We start from the raw sequence: 14,770 nt of genomic DNA, 5'->3' as shown, positions 1-14,770 counted from the left end.
TAATATGGAAGTTTTCAGAAACCATAAAAAGTTAATTTTCACAAAACCGGAAAGTTTTGAAAAAAGTAAAATTTGCAACTTTGCAATCTGGAAAAATCCGAAATTTTTCAAGCAATCTCCAATGATTCAACCAAAATCAGAATGAGATCCTAACAATCGTTTCTAGGTGATTCAAATAATTCAAACAATCACACACTTTTTATGCACTTTTTCGGTATGAAAAATTTACACTATGACTATGTGATTAAAAACGAATCTGAAGAAACTACTTATATGGTTTCTTAGTTAGGATTTATCATGGTTTTTGGTGAATTTTAATTAATTTTTCGGAATTTATTTGAAGGGGTCAATTTCTGACCAGAAACCGAAAAATCGTTTTCTAGATAGTTCCAGACCAATGGGTCGGATTCTGATGATGGAAAACTAACTTTGGGGATTTTTAGGAGATTATCATGAATTTTAATTAATTTTCAGACCATAATACATAATAGGTCATATTTAGGGTTTTAGTTACTTTATAGATCAATAGATCAAGCTGTGAGATTCAAAACCATTAGGGTTTCGAGTTTAATTGTTAGAAACAATCTCTGTTGGACTTGAAAGCTCCAACTTACTCAAAGGATTTTGGGATCTATTATCTTAGGGTTTGGGGTTTTGCAAATTTTAATAGTCTTAAACCTTTATCAATACAACCAAATTCAGTATGGGTTCTCTTTTAGATTTCAGAATTTTAATTACCTAAACTTTGATGTTTGTAGAACCGGACCACCGAGAGCAGGAACGAGTCGGATCGCGAACTGCATGACCGGAACGGATAAAAAATTGGTCGCCTCTTCTTAACTTCCAATTGGGTTGAATGGAATTTATGAATCAAGGGTTTGATCTTGGTTAGACCTTAAACACAAGAGTCAAAAACAAGTTAAAATGATGATCAAACACAAATTGTAAAACAAAAGAGGAGATTAGAGTTTTAGGGTTTTTAGGGTTTATGGTGGCGCTTATTGAAATAGAGCGTGAAAGCGCGTCTAAGATCGGATCGACACAAGGTTTACGGTGATCTGTTCGTCTCGTCAAGAGCTTCAATTTGATATATTACTCGTCTTCTGGTTCTTCAGGATTGAAGAGATCGATCGATTTGAAGTTGCGCCAAAATTAGGGTTTTTAGGGTTACTGGCGGCGCGTATTGAAACAGAGCGTGAGGGAGCGTCCGAGATCGGATTGACACGAGGTTTACGGCGTTGGATTCGTTTTGTCGAGAGCTTCGATTTGATATGTGGCTCGTTGTCTGGATCCTTACAGTTGGAGAGATAGAGCGATTGTAAGATGCACTGTTTTTTGGGTTTTTGGTGGTTTTGGGTAGCTCGGGTTTTTGGAGAACGTATCGTGCTGATAACGTGTTATAAAACTAAGTGGGGAAACGTGTTTCTTATTATTAATCTTAACCAGGGGTCTTATATATATATATATACATCAGGTCGTGTTTATCCTAAGTGGATAAGTATAACAGTCGATAAGCATTATCTCCTGCGGTCGGTACGGTCCTGGTCGGTCCGGTTATGTCGATCACAATATGGTACATAACAAATATTAAATTTTCAATTATTATTCAAAAATCATAACAATGTAAAAATAATATATATTTCTTTATATAATATAACTACCCGCAAAATTGCGGGTTAAACACCTAGTAAAGAAATAAAAGAAAAGCAAACATGACATTTTTCTGTAGGGAAAATCGCATAAAAAACCGTCAAAGTGTCACTTACTAGCACTTTAAACCTTGAAGTTTTTTCACTAACACTTTTAACCTTCAAAGTGACATTTGTATCATAAAAAACCTCCAAATCAAAAAATTGACCGGTTCAGCAGGTAATTTTTCAAAAATAATTATTTAATTAATAAAATAAACAAAATAAATAAATAAAATCCAAAAAATAAATAAAAATCGAAAATTCTAATAAAATTTACAAAAATCAAAAAACAAAATCAAAAAAAATATAAATTTTAGAAAATTAAATAAATATATTAAAAATTAAATTATTTTCTAAAATATTGATAAAAATAACTAAAAAATTAATAATAAATAAGATTAAATTTAAATAGAGAAGAACTAAATAAAAAGTTCACAATTTTTTTTATAAAATGGAAAATATAAAATTCAAAATTCACTAGTGACGATGATGGTTTCTCACATAACCATTAACAATGACGATAATTGTCATATCTCCAACGATAGTTTCCAACATCATCTTTAAAATGACAAAAAAAATATTTTTCAAACTTTTGAATTTTCATTTTTTTGAAATATATGATTTTTTAGTTTTCTGTTTTTTAATTTGATCTCATTTAGTTTTGAATTTTAATTAATTTTCTGATTTTTTCTAATTTTCTGATTTTTATTAATTACATAAGAATCAAAAAATTAGAAAAAATCAGAAAATTAATTAAAATTTAGAAAATTAAAATTCAAAACTAAATGAGATCAAACTAAAAACAGAAAATAAAAAATTCATATATTTCAAAAAAATGAAAATTCAAAAGTTTGAAAAAGATTTTTTGTCATTTTTAAGATGATGTTGGAAACTATCATTGGAGATATGACAATTATCGTCATTGTTAATGGTTATGTGAGAAATCATCATCGTCACTTGTGAATTTTGAATTTTGAATTTTATATTTTCCATTTTATAAAAAAAATTGTGAACTTTTTATTTAGTTCTTCTCTATTTAAATTTAATCTTATTTATTATTATTTTTTAGTTATTTTTATTAATATTTTAGAAAATAATTTAATATATTTATTTAATTTTCTAAAATTTTAATTTATTTTTTTTATTTTGATTTTTGTAAATTTTATTAAAATTTTCGATTTTTATTTATTGTTTGGATTTTTATTTATTTATTTATTTATTTTGTTTATTTTATTAAATAAATAATTATTTTTGAAAAATTACCTGCTGAACCGGTCAATTTTTTGATTTGGAGGTTTTTTATGATACAAATATCACTTTGAAAGTTAAAAGTGTTAGTGAAAAAACTTCAAGGTTTAAAGTGCTAGTAAGTGACACTTTGAGTGTTTTTATGCGATTTTCCCTTTTTCTGTATGAAAGGAAGCAAGACATCATAAACAAATGATAATCAAACTTATTATTTTCTTGTAGATATTAATATAAAGAGCTTTAAAGTTCATCCTTTAGCGTGGAGGAAGGTCCAGAAGGATTAGTGTTGGAGTTCTTGAGAGGATAAGAAGCCTCCATAGCAATACCACATAGACCTTCCTTATGACGGATTCCTCTTTGCATCCTTATGTACCCTTTCTCTCCCCATTCCTCTCCCCAAGAGTTCTTAACGATCCAGTACTTTGTTCCATCTATCGTTGTTCCATAACCGACAGCTGCGACTCCATGATTTAGCTCTGTTCCACATCTCCCTGTAAACACTCCCTACCACCACCAAGCATGCCTCAGAAAATATGTGCATATTTTGAAAGAAAGTTCCATTTTATCCAATTATTTTAGTTCACTGAATACTAAGAAAAACATGTAACCGACTTATCTAAGGGAACGACAGATTCAATGATTTTCTTAAAAAGTGCAAATTTTTTAATCTAAAACGACAAACTGTAATCAGACGGAGTTAGTCTGTTTTTGAACTTAGATTATTGTGTTATGTATTTTTACCTCGGAGTAGAACTGGAAGTCTGAACTTCCAGCATCAACGGCAACAGAGACAGGCTGATTAGCAACAGCTTTCATTAGATCATCCTCACTGTTCTCAGGAACATCTTCGTGTCCATCGATTGAAACCACCGGAGCATTTTCCTACGGTATTATAATGACTTGTGTTATTTGAACTTCATTACTAATTGACTTTCTTAACTCTTCGATAACGTGTAGTATATGACAAACCTTGTTTTTGTCACAAGTTTCATCAGAAGCTTGGTAAGGGTACACTAGCTCGCTCGTTAGTCCTCCTTTCTCCTTGATGAACTCAAAAGCCAGGTCCATCAGACCTCCATTACACCCTTGGTTCTCATTCGTATCACAGTCCACTAGCTCTTGCTCTGATAGTGATGTCAGCTGTTTCGTTCGTATTTGGTTGATCCCTTCCACTGCCACAACTGTCGAAAACGCCCAACAGCTCCCTGTAGTAACCACAAACTTAGTCTTGTATCCATTCTCATTTTACATGTTTGCTTTGGTATTTTCAGACTTATGGGCTTTTGACGGATGTTTACATCTTTAGGATGGAAACCCAAAGCAGTTTTTTAACAAAAGAGTTACCAAAATGTTTTCACTTTACTTACTTGCGCGGGCTCTCTAATTTAAATTTCACAAACTTAGTTTTTAATGTTATACTTGACAAAAAAAAACATAAGATTGAAGCATAAATGAGAAGAAGCTCTCACCGCATTGACCTTGGTTTTTGACAGGAGTGACAGCTCCATTCTTTCTCCAATCAACAGAGGTCGGGAGAGCATTAACATTTGCATACATGAATTTTTCTGTTGCTCGTCTTTCACCTTTAAACATCCTATGATGTTTGATGTTCGAACCAGCGTATGATCTTCTAAATTCCTCAGTTGTCATGTCACCGAACCTATTGAGCTTGAGTTTGTAAGGTTTTTCCTTCTTGTTGGTCTCGTGGATGTGCCTCACGTTGTGCTTGAACACGTTAAACCTCTTTGCCTTCTCTTCAAAGCTCCTAGCTATGGTTTGGTGACCCCTCCACCGCTCGTACAGCTCCCACAAGCTATCCTCCGATTCCAAATCTTTTTCATGGAAATCTAAACCCTTTGTGGCTTCAAGAACCATAAGCAAACAAAGGGAAAAGACAATGAATCGCTTCATATATCTCCTATGTTCCTGTGATTGAGTATGTGTTTGTGGATGGTAAGGTACAAAGAGAGAACTGTTTTTATAAGAGAATTTATATGTTGGAGTGAGAATATTGTGATAACGATATGTTAAAAGTTGCAAAAGAGGTTAGAGGATTACGTGTAGGATGCAACAAATCTTTTACGTTTGTGAGTCGTGACTGACGATACATTAGTTAATGGAAATATAAAGATAATAACAATAGAATAGAAATTTTTGTTGATCAGTTGATGCCGCGTGATATTATGGTGCAAGCAACCTCATTTATTTCTCTTATATTTGTGGTAACAATAATTAATGAATTTTGGTGATGAGATGACTTAACTACAAGTGTAAACTGAACAGGAACCACAAATTTTGATAAAAACAAAACTTGTACGCAACTAATTATTTTCAATAGGAACTCTGTTATTAATTAATAACTAGATTTTGACCCGCACGTCCGTGCGGGTGTATATTTTTATAAAATATATTGTTTTTCATGTCAATATTAGAGTTGGACAAAAAATCGAAATCTAAAAAATTAAAACGATCCCGATCCAAAAGAAGTACAAAACCCGAACAGAAGTTGATTAAATATAAAAATTTTGGTATTTAGAGAAAGGAAACCGAATCCATTCCGAATCAAAGTATTTCAGATACTTGAATGTATTCGAAATAGATTTATATACTTATATTTTTTTGACTTAATGTATATAAAACATACAGAATATGTATGGTACTTATAAGTTGGTTTAAATAGTTGAAAATATATATAAATATCTAAAATAATTAAAGTATATTCAAATCACTAAAAATACTTAACATAACTATTGATTTTATATCCAATTATTTAAATCAAACCAATTTATATGTTAAGTTTAGGTATTCTGATATATGTTATTCAAATGTATAAGTACTATATTATTTTGTTTATATATTTTGAGAAATTTAAAGTATATAATGAATTTAAATGGGTTATCGAATCTGAACAAACCCGCAAAGATGCGAATTTGCTTCCGAACCAAAATTTAGAAGTATCCGATGGGACTGAAATCTTTGATCCCGATAACCCGAAACCCAAACAGACCTAAACCGAATCCGAATGGGTACCCGAACGTCCATCCCTAATTCACAATCTATTTTTTTCATTTCAAACACACCAAACATATAATTAATAGTATTTTATATATACTATCAGATAAATAATCACATATATTATATTTTCAATAATCACATATATTGAAAACATTTTTTAATAATGGTTGTTGGAAATATTTTGGTAAAAAATAATTTTTTTGAATATATGTATATTTTAAATCAATTTTTGATATAAATCAACTTTAAATTATTATTTTGATTTGAAATATGTATATAAAGTTTAAATTTTGTTTTATGATTATTTTAAACAAATGATATTTTTAGATTATTAGATTAGCTCATTTTCATATATTTTAAAATTTACACAAATATATAGTTTCTCATAATATAATAGATTTTCAACTTTTCTTAATAACATAAATTTATTATTTTCTTAATATAATGCTATCTATGTTTCTAAACAATATTATATCTTTTTTATATCGATATTCATGTTTCCAAATAAATCTTTTTTTTTAAATTGATATTCATGTTTTCAAACACACTTATTTTTAAACTATGTTTCCAAAAAAACATAATTTGTACTTCAATTTTAATAATATAGATTAAAATAATGAATTCATATATATTGTTATGACTAATATATAAAGTCTCATATTTGAATGTAAGTTCACCTCAACCTTCTTGAATCTTCAGGTACTACATTATGCTCCAACAGTCCACATCCAATAGCATATTCCAGGACAAAAGTGATATGCTTTGGTGTCAAAACCAACTGAAAAATCAAGTGTATCCATGTTTTTCATCGATCTAATACCAGAAAAGTAATCCATATTTCACCTTAGAAAACGACAATTACAACAATCATTAACAACTTGCATTACGCATATATATTCACAGAAAAAGTTAGAAAATTTAAAAGGGTTTGAAAACGTTCTCACATCAATCTTCATGCCTCTCGAGGAAATCTTGTAAGCAGCCCATAGAGCATTTTTCAAACAAAGGATTGAATTTTTGTGAGAGTGGGAATCTTCCATACTTGTTCATAGTCCTAAGTAAATAGTTTTCAAAAATTATCCTCATTCTTCCGAAAAATCATCACCAGAACAAAACAGGGAATTATAACCGGACAAAAAAAGAGAGAAAATGTTAGCAAAGGTATGAAGGGATTTAACCAAAAACAAAAAAGAGGATGAAGAGTTGTGAAGCGTACTTCTCTATTTTCACTCAAGTAAATTCTGTAAATCATACCAAAAGGCACATAAAGGATGGATCTAAAATCGTCTGATTAAAGCAGCGATAGGTGGAGAAGTATATAGGAGGCTCTTATAATTTAGGTTAAGAGGATAGAAATGGGGAGTAGCTACAGCTAAGATGGTTTTATATTCTGTTTTTTTGAAAAGAAAAAAAATTGTATCGTATGAACATATGTATGCTAATCAAATTCTAATTATTTGTTAAAATTTCAAACGCAGAATATGGAAACTAATTAGTGATGCTTGCTTAATTGTAGTCAATTTTCAAAGAATATCTTGGAAGGCAAGATTAGATAATAAGAATTTTCTACAAATATACCAAATATACCGTGAGAGCAAAAATAAATGATAAGAATAAGGTAATATGAGTAATAGAATAGCCGTTTGCCGTCAAAAAAAAAAAAAAAAAAGAATAAGGTAATATTCCATTGTTAAGATTGCAAGAGCTATATACGGAAACAACTTTTCTATAGAGATTTTAGATTTGATCATGTTTCCATATCTCAATGATTATCATTAAACACGCAATATTAAGTTACGTCGGTTTTGTTTCGAGATAATAAAGTAAGGCAGGTCAAATTTGAGTTGTTGGTTTAGCAATATTAATGTTTTATTCTAGTGGCATTCCATTGTAAATATTTAGAAAAAGTCAGGGTCAATTCTTATTTGTACTTCAATTTTAATAGATTAGATTTACCTAATTATGATTAGTTATGTGTCTGTTTATTTGATTTACACAAATATGTATCTAAATGGCAATGAGGAAAAGCTGTGAGTACCTAATTATATATTTTTTTGTGTTGAAATATTTTTATGTCAAAAGAGAACAAAATATTTTATTTCTCAGATGCAAAGCTAAAATGTGTTTAGGAAGAGAGCTATAAGAAACGGACTAGTTTAATATTACGCTTAGGTTTAATTTTTTAACATCGCTTTGAACCCAAGTACTATTTCTTTTTCTGCAAAACTACCGTGTCGACTTATTAGCGTAGGAATTATTGATTTCGAGAGACAAAAGAGAGATTTTAGATTGATGAAGATTGTAGAAAAAGCAGATGATTCATATATGACAAAAAAAGAGGTGGAAAATGTGCTTTAACTGATAAGGGAAAAGCTGTAAAATGGAAACAAACAACGCAAACTGAAACTGAGCCAAAAGTAAATAAAAAGTAAATGGAGACGATGGACATACCACACCACACACACAGCAAACACGCAATCACCAACAAAGACCAATGCAAGAAAAAGGTTTCCTTAAAATTTAACCGTTAATTCCTTTCTTTCTGTTTTCTTTTTGAGAATAATTAAAAAGAAGGGAAAATTGTTTTTTTTGACCAAAAAATGATAACTATGTCATAATAGACTAATCTCGTATACTTTATGTCCTATTAGGCTAATTTTTTCTTAAAATGGTGATACTACCCCTAATTTCAATTAAAAAATTTGAAATTTCAATCAAGAAAATATTGTTAAACATTAAATATATATTTTTAACTAAAGTGTTAAAAATATTAAAAAATCCCTAAAAATCCTAAACTTCAATTTTTTATTTTTATTTTTGATTTTATAATTGATTTTAATTTAAAATTGATTTTATAAATCACGATTTTCTATTTTGTAAAAGAAAATAGATTTTCTATTTTTTTATAAATCGATTTTTCTATTTTTTACAAATCATTTTTTATTTAAGAAAACGATTTTCTATTTTTTTTAAAAAAATCGATTTCTATTTTTTTATAAATCTATTTTCTATTAAAAACGAAATTTTAAACGATTTAATTAATAAATTTAAAGAAACTGAATATTTCTAAATATTCACTTCCCATATTTTTGGAACTGATTATCCTTATCCGTAGAGTGTAGAATACAATAAACATGTTTGAAATCGATTTTTACTAGTTTTAGATTTACAGTAATGTGTGTGGAAGCACCGTGACCTAGTGGTCAAGGTTTAAAGGCTTCTACACTCAAGTCTGGGGTTCGAATTCCAGGCGACGCAATTTTTATACTAGGAGGTCTGGATTTCAATTCCCGGAAAAGGCGAATTATGTAGAATATTGGAGACAAGTCTTACAAGGAATCTTCAGCATGACGCAAGAAATACCGTCAGGAATGGATCTCATAGGGCGGCTCAAAGTGATGCAGTCAGACATGAATTCTAATAAGGCAGGTAGAATGGTCAGCTGTAATATCGTCTATGTAATGTTTCTTATTGTTTCTAATAGCATAATAAACCCGACAAAAAAAAAAGATTTACAGTAATGTGTAGATTCTGATTTTTACAAGTTTTAGATTTATAGTAATGTGTAGATTCTGATTCTACAGATTTTAGAACGATATGTTAAGCGCTGAATATGTTTTCCAAATATTTTTAGAATACTATTATTTACGTAGAACACATATTCTAAACATAGTAAATTCAATGAAAAAGTGGATTACATTTTCTACTATGTAGAATGTCAATTCTAATTTTTAGAACAAAATATGAAATTATAATTTAAATATTTTTAGAACTGAAAAAATATCAATACGTAAATATAGGTCTTTCATCAGTATTTACTATTTTTGAATTTTTTTTGTTTGTAAAACTATTTAATTTGATTTATTTTAGAAAATACTAAAAGGTATTAAGGGAAAAATGGTACAAAAAAAAGATTAGCCTAATAGGATATAATTATCATTTTTTGGTCTAAAAAACAATTTTCCCTAAAAAGAATAACAAAGGTTCGATTGGTAACTACATTTGTTTAGGCTTTAGTTTAGAATTTTAGGTTTTTTCAAATATGATTCAAAATAGGGAAATTGCACCTAGTGGCATAAAAAAAACTAATTGACTAAGTAACCAAAAACACACGCTCTCTTCCCTTTTCTCTTCCCTTTTCTCTTCCCTTTTCTCTTCGTATTTCTCTCCCATCTCTCTAAAATACTAATTTTTTCTGGTTAGTTAACAAATAAGCCCTTTAAAACATAACTCATGCATTTTTAAAAACTTTTATTTGTCATATTCACCTTAGAAGTTCAAGTTACTCCCAAAAATGACATTTTTACTTTCGAAAATGAGTGTTTTACATACTCATCTTATATTCCTCATTTATTTATAACATTGACATTGTCATCAAAACACAAACCACCATGAACAACCAATTTCAAGCTCTAAATGCACCTAAAGTTCCAACATATACATCTTCATATCCTCTTTCTTACACACATAAACCATTTTCCTTTCACTTTATCTCTTATTTCATCCAAAAGTCCATTTTTTATTTCAAAAACTGTAAACTTATTACAGTTATTGAAATTCATGATTCATGGTCAAAAACGAGTGAGTAACTTCCATTATAAATTTATGTGTGTTTGTAAAAGTTAAACATGAATACCGGATTTAAAAATGATATTTGATGTTTTTAAATCTCTTTCGTGAAGATCTAAAATGTCAATTGCAAAACTAGTCTATGCATGGACGAGAAATCTTCTTAGAAGTTTTCTGGTCAATGCATATGTTAGTTTTACAGTTGACTTCTTGTGTGTTTTTAGAGAAACTTCTCTAGAAGTCTTTTAACTTTACTTTGTTAAAAAAAATGAGAAGAAGTTTTCTAATTTTTCCTTTTTAACAAAAAAAGATGAGAAGACTTCTGGGATAAACAAGTTAGTTTTTCAATTAACCAAATTTTTCAGAAATTGACTTTATATAAATGACTTCCGAGAAGTCTTTTAGACTTCTCCGGAAGACTTCTTAACTGTTTGGCCAAGTCTTCTCACTATCACAAGTAGTCTGCGTAGGTTAGTTTTGAAAATGACAATTAATAGTAAAAACTTTAATAATGAGAGAAGTCTTTTACTAGATGTCTTCTTAAGAAGTTTTTTTGAATTTTATCCTGGTTTTTTTAGTCAAACCTTTGGTTACGAGAGAAGACTTTTCTAGAAGTCTTTTGACGGAAGAATTCTAGAGAAGTATTCTCTGAAAAAATCAAAATAAATTCAATTGAAAAAATAACCTACGCAAATTTCTTGTGACAGTGAGAAGATTTCATGTAAACTTAAGAAGACTTTTATAGAAGTCTTCTAAAATAGTCAAATATTGCAGAACTTTGGTCGATTTTCTTGTATTTTCGAGGATTTTTCAAATTCAAAGGTAAGCCAATATTTTTAAAGGAAGACTTCTCAAGATGTTTGCTACAGGATAGACTTCTCTAGAAGTTTTTCTTGTAAATTTGAAATTGAAAAAATGACTTAAATGAAAGATTTTCTAAGAAGTATTCTTGAATGTTTAATAAATTTTCATTTTCTCTACAGCTAAAATGACTTTAATATTTTTCTTATTAATTCAGGTATATTAGTCAATATTAGGACTCCTAGATGAAAGTCATAACGTAAAATTGTCAAGAATGTTAAGTAACTTCAAGGTATGTTTTTAACTTTCAAAAGTGATAAGTAACTTCAAGAATATCAAGTCACGTGGTTTAATGAATCTTATAGATCATAAAATATAAATTTTAACTTCTTTGAGATTTAGAATTTCAACTTTTACTTAAAATTCAATTTTAATCTTTTGTGAATTTGTTTAAGTTTTCTTGAGAAGTTTTCTTTCTTAGTTTTAGTAAATTTGACTAAGTTTTTGTGTTATTGTGTTTTGTTATGAATGAATAGAATGGTTAAAAAACGTTTTTGGTATGTTTTACTTTTGGCAAAACATGAACATATTTACCTAATGTTTTTGATTAACATCTCTTCAAGTTTACAAAATAATTCATAACTAAAATAGTACACATACAAATCATAAAAAGATCATAAACAAAACTATTACACACTGAGCTATATATCATTCTTCAACATATATAAGTTTGGACTTCACTAGACATCATCCCTTTGTACCACTTTGGGTATAAGACTCCGGAAAACTTCCTGAAGACTTTGTAGGAAGTCTTGTAGCATAAGCTACATTAGAAGACTTCCTAAGAATTCTTTCGAGAATCTTCTGAGAAGTCTTCCGAGAGTCTTTTGAGAAGTCTTCGAAAGTCTGACTCTAATTTGAAAAATATACATATTCAAAAGCAAATAGCTTCAAAACAAATAAATCTTCAAAAATAATTTTTGTATGCTTAAATAATAAACAAAATAGTTACATTAGGTTGAATGTATAAATTTTTAGAATCTAATATATAAACACACACAAAATACATATCCAAAATTTGTACCACTTTGGGCAGAAGACTTTGGAAGACTTCTAGAAGATTTCGTGGAAAGTCTTCTAGCATAAAATGCATTAGAAGTCTTCTGAGAGACTTCTAAGAGTATTTTGAGAAGTTTTCCAAAATCTGACTCAGATCTAAAAAATCTGCATATTCATAAGTATTCAAGTGACTTTAAAACAAAGAAAACTTCAAAATAAAGAATTTATGCTTAAATAATAAACAAAACAATCAAATTAGGTTGAATCTATAACTTTTAAGAATCTAATATATAAAACACACAAAATAAATATAAAAAATTAGTACTACTTTGGGCAGAAGACTTCCAGAGACTTCGTGAGAAGTTCTAGAAGATTTTGTGGAAAGTCGTTAGAATAAAATGCATTAGAAGACTCCACGAAGTGTTCTAGCATAAAATGCATTAGAAGACTTCTCAATAAGTTTTCTGAGAATCTTCTAAGAAGTATTACAAAAGTTTTCTGAGATCTGAAAAATTTACAAATTCTGTGTCGTCGGCAGGGCCGGCTCTGAGCCAAGCCTAATGAAACATTTGCTTCAAGTCCTTCTTGACTCGTCTACAGCCCCCAAAATCTCAGGGCCGGCCCTGATCGGCCTCCTTGAAACAAACGGTTGAGACGTCTGAAACTAGGGTTTGACGGTGGGGTGGGGAGAGACACCATAGAAAAACTTTATCTCTCTCTCTTGTTTTTATTTTCGTGCGTATAAATAGAATATATATTGATAAATTTTTATTAGCTGTTACGTTAGCGGTGAACTTAGGAGTGAACCGAATAAAAACTTTTTCATGTACTACTAGTTTCAGTTGTGCAGCTGATCTCCAACAGTCTCCATGTTATACATATTCAGAATATGTTACAGATTTGGATTGACGAAATTTTATCACAGATTATGGTTTTATTTTATGTTTTTTTTAGGTTGGTGATTATAAAGAACAGCCAGTCAACGAGCTGATTTAAAGATAATAAGAGCTATTAGAGCTAGTGAAGCTCAAGCTCAAGCTCGATGAAGATGGTGACGAGAGGAAGAAGAAGAGAGTCAGTTAGAGATTTAAAATTGTATATTTGACTTAATGAAAATGTAACCGTATACAATCTGTTTTATATGTACATTGAGAACCGGTTTAGTCATATATTTACAACCCGGTTTAATAACTCTAATATCCCCCCCCCCCTCAAGATGGAATGAACAACTTGTGAGTACCCATCTTGGATGTTAAGGTCTTGAAAACATTCGGTTGAACAGCTTTAGTGAATAGATCAGCAAGCTGATGTTCACTCTTCACGTGCATTGTCTTCAAGAACCCGCTTTGCAACCGTTCCCGAACCACATGACAGTCGTTCTCGATGTGCTTCGTGCGTTCGTGGAATACAGGGTTGGAGGCAATGTGCAGAGCAGACATGTTATCACAGAACAATGTTGCAGGGCCAGAAGGAGACTGATGAAGAGACTTGAGCAGAGACGTTAACCAGATAAGCTCACAAGTAGCATCTGCCATGGCACGATACTCTGCTTCCGAGCTGCTCCGGGAGACCGTTGGTTGCTTCTTTGAGCGCCAAGACACCAAAGAGTCACCAAGAAAGATGCAGTAACCAGTGATGGAGCGTCTAGAGTCAGGACATGTTGCCCAGTCAGCATCACTAAACGCAGTCAAGGCCAGATCAGTTGAAGACGAGTAGAATAAGCCTTGAGCAGGATCATTCTTCAAGTAGCGAAGGACTCGATATGCTGCAGTGAGGTGATCAGAACGTGGAGCTGCCATGAACTGACTGAGCTTATGCACAGCATAAGTGATATCTGGTCTTGTATGAGTCAAATATAAGAGACGACCCACAATCTTCCTGAAAACAGAAGCATCAGGCAGTAAAGTACCAGTAGACTCAGATAGCTTTTGATTTGGTTCCATAGGAACTGTAACCGGTTTGCAACCAAGATAGCCTGCATCTTGGAGAAGCTCCAACGTGTACTTCCTTTGATTGAGAGATATGCCTTGAGCATTCCTGGCAATCTCAAAACCCAAGAAATATTTAGCTGGACCAAGAACCCGGAGCTTGAAAGCAGCTTCCAGCACATATTTGAAGTGTGCAATAGCAGCTTCATCATTGCCTACGAGCAAGATATCATCAACATATATCAAGGCAGCAAGAAACAGAGTTGATGTAGTCTTCACAAACAGAGAATGATCAGCATGCGCTTGAACGAATCCTTCATTGAAGAAAACAGCAGAGAGTTTGTGATTCCATTGTCTTGATGCTTGCTTGAGACCATATAAGGATCTGTGGAGACGACAAACAGAACCAGGAGGAACCTTCTTGCCCGTCAATTCTTCATAGCCTTGAGGAATCGTCAT

At 30.8% G+C, this 14,770-nt stretch overlaps 2 protein-coding genes across 2 annotated transcripts; both read right to left on the bottom strand.

The window, feature by feature from the left end:
• Positions 1-1,582: 1,582 nt before the first annotated feature.
• On the bottom strand, positions 1,583-4,896 carry LOC108820943 (KDEL-tailed cysteine endopeptidase CEP1). Its single transcript, XM_057005937.1, has 5 exons — positions 4,409-4,896; positions 3,909-4,144; positions 3,681-3,821; positions 3,105-3,443; positions 1,583-1,728 (listed from the first exon to the last, which is right to left on the bottom strand). The coding sequence occupies exons 1-4, from the start codon at positions 4,848-4,850 to the stop codon at positions 3,180-3,182; spliced, it is 1,083 nt and encodes a 360-aa protein (XP_056861917.1). The 5' UTR covers positions 4,851-4,896; the 3' UTR covers positions 1,583-1,728; positions 3,105-3,179.
• An 8,698-nt stretch (positions 4,897-13,594) lies between these two features.
• Positions 13,595-14,770, bottom strand: LOC108845053 (uncharacterized mitochondrial protein AtMg00810-like). Its single transcript, XM_057006242.1, has one exon. The coding sequence runs from the start codon at positions 14,768-14,770 to the stop codon at positions 13,595-13,597; it is 1,176 nt and encodes a 391-aa protein (XP_056862222.1).

This window comes from Raphanus sativus, chromosome 3 (genome assembly GCF_000801105.2).
Source record: "Raphanus sativus cultivar WK10039 chromosome 3, ASM80110v3, whole genome shotgun sequence".
NCBI classification, from domain to species: Eukaryota; Viridiplantae; Streptophyta; class Magnoliopsida; order Brassicales; family Brassicaceae; genus Raphanus; species Raphanus sativus.
This window is presented reverse-complemented; position numbering and strand designations above follow the sequence as displayed.

Excerpts from the sequence above, each read along its gene's own strand:
- LOC108845053 (XM_057006242.1), bottom strand. The coding sequence starts at position 14,770 with ATGACGATTCCTCAAGGCTATGAAGAATTGACGGGCAAGAAGGTTCCT.
- LOC108820943 (XM_057005937.1), bottom strand. The coding sequence starts at position 4,850 with ATGAAGCGATTCATTGTCTTTTCCCTTTGTTTGCTTATGGTTCTTGAA. Across the intron at positions 4,145-4,408 it reads CAAAAACCAAGGTCAATGCG|GGAGCTGTTGGGCGTTTTCG; the intron begins GTGAGAGCTTCT and ends TGGTTACTACAG. Across the intron at positions 3,444-3,680 it reads ACTTCCAGTTCTACTCCGAG|GGAGTGTTTACAGGGAGATG; the intron begins GTAAAAATACAT and ends TGGTGGTGGTAG.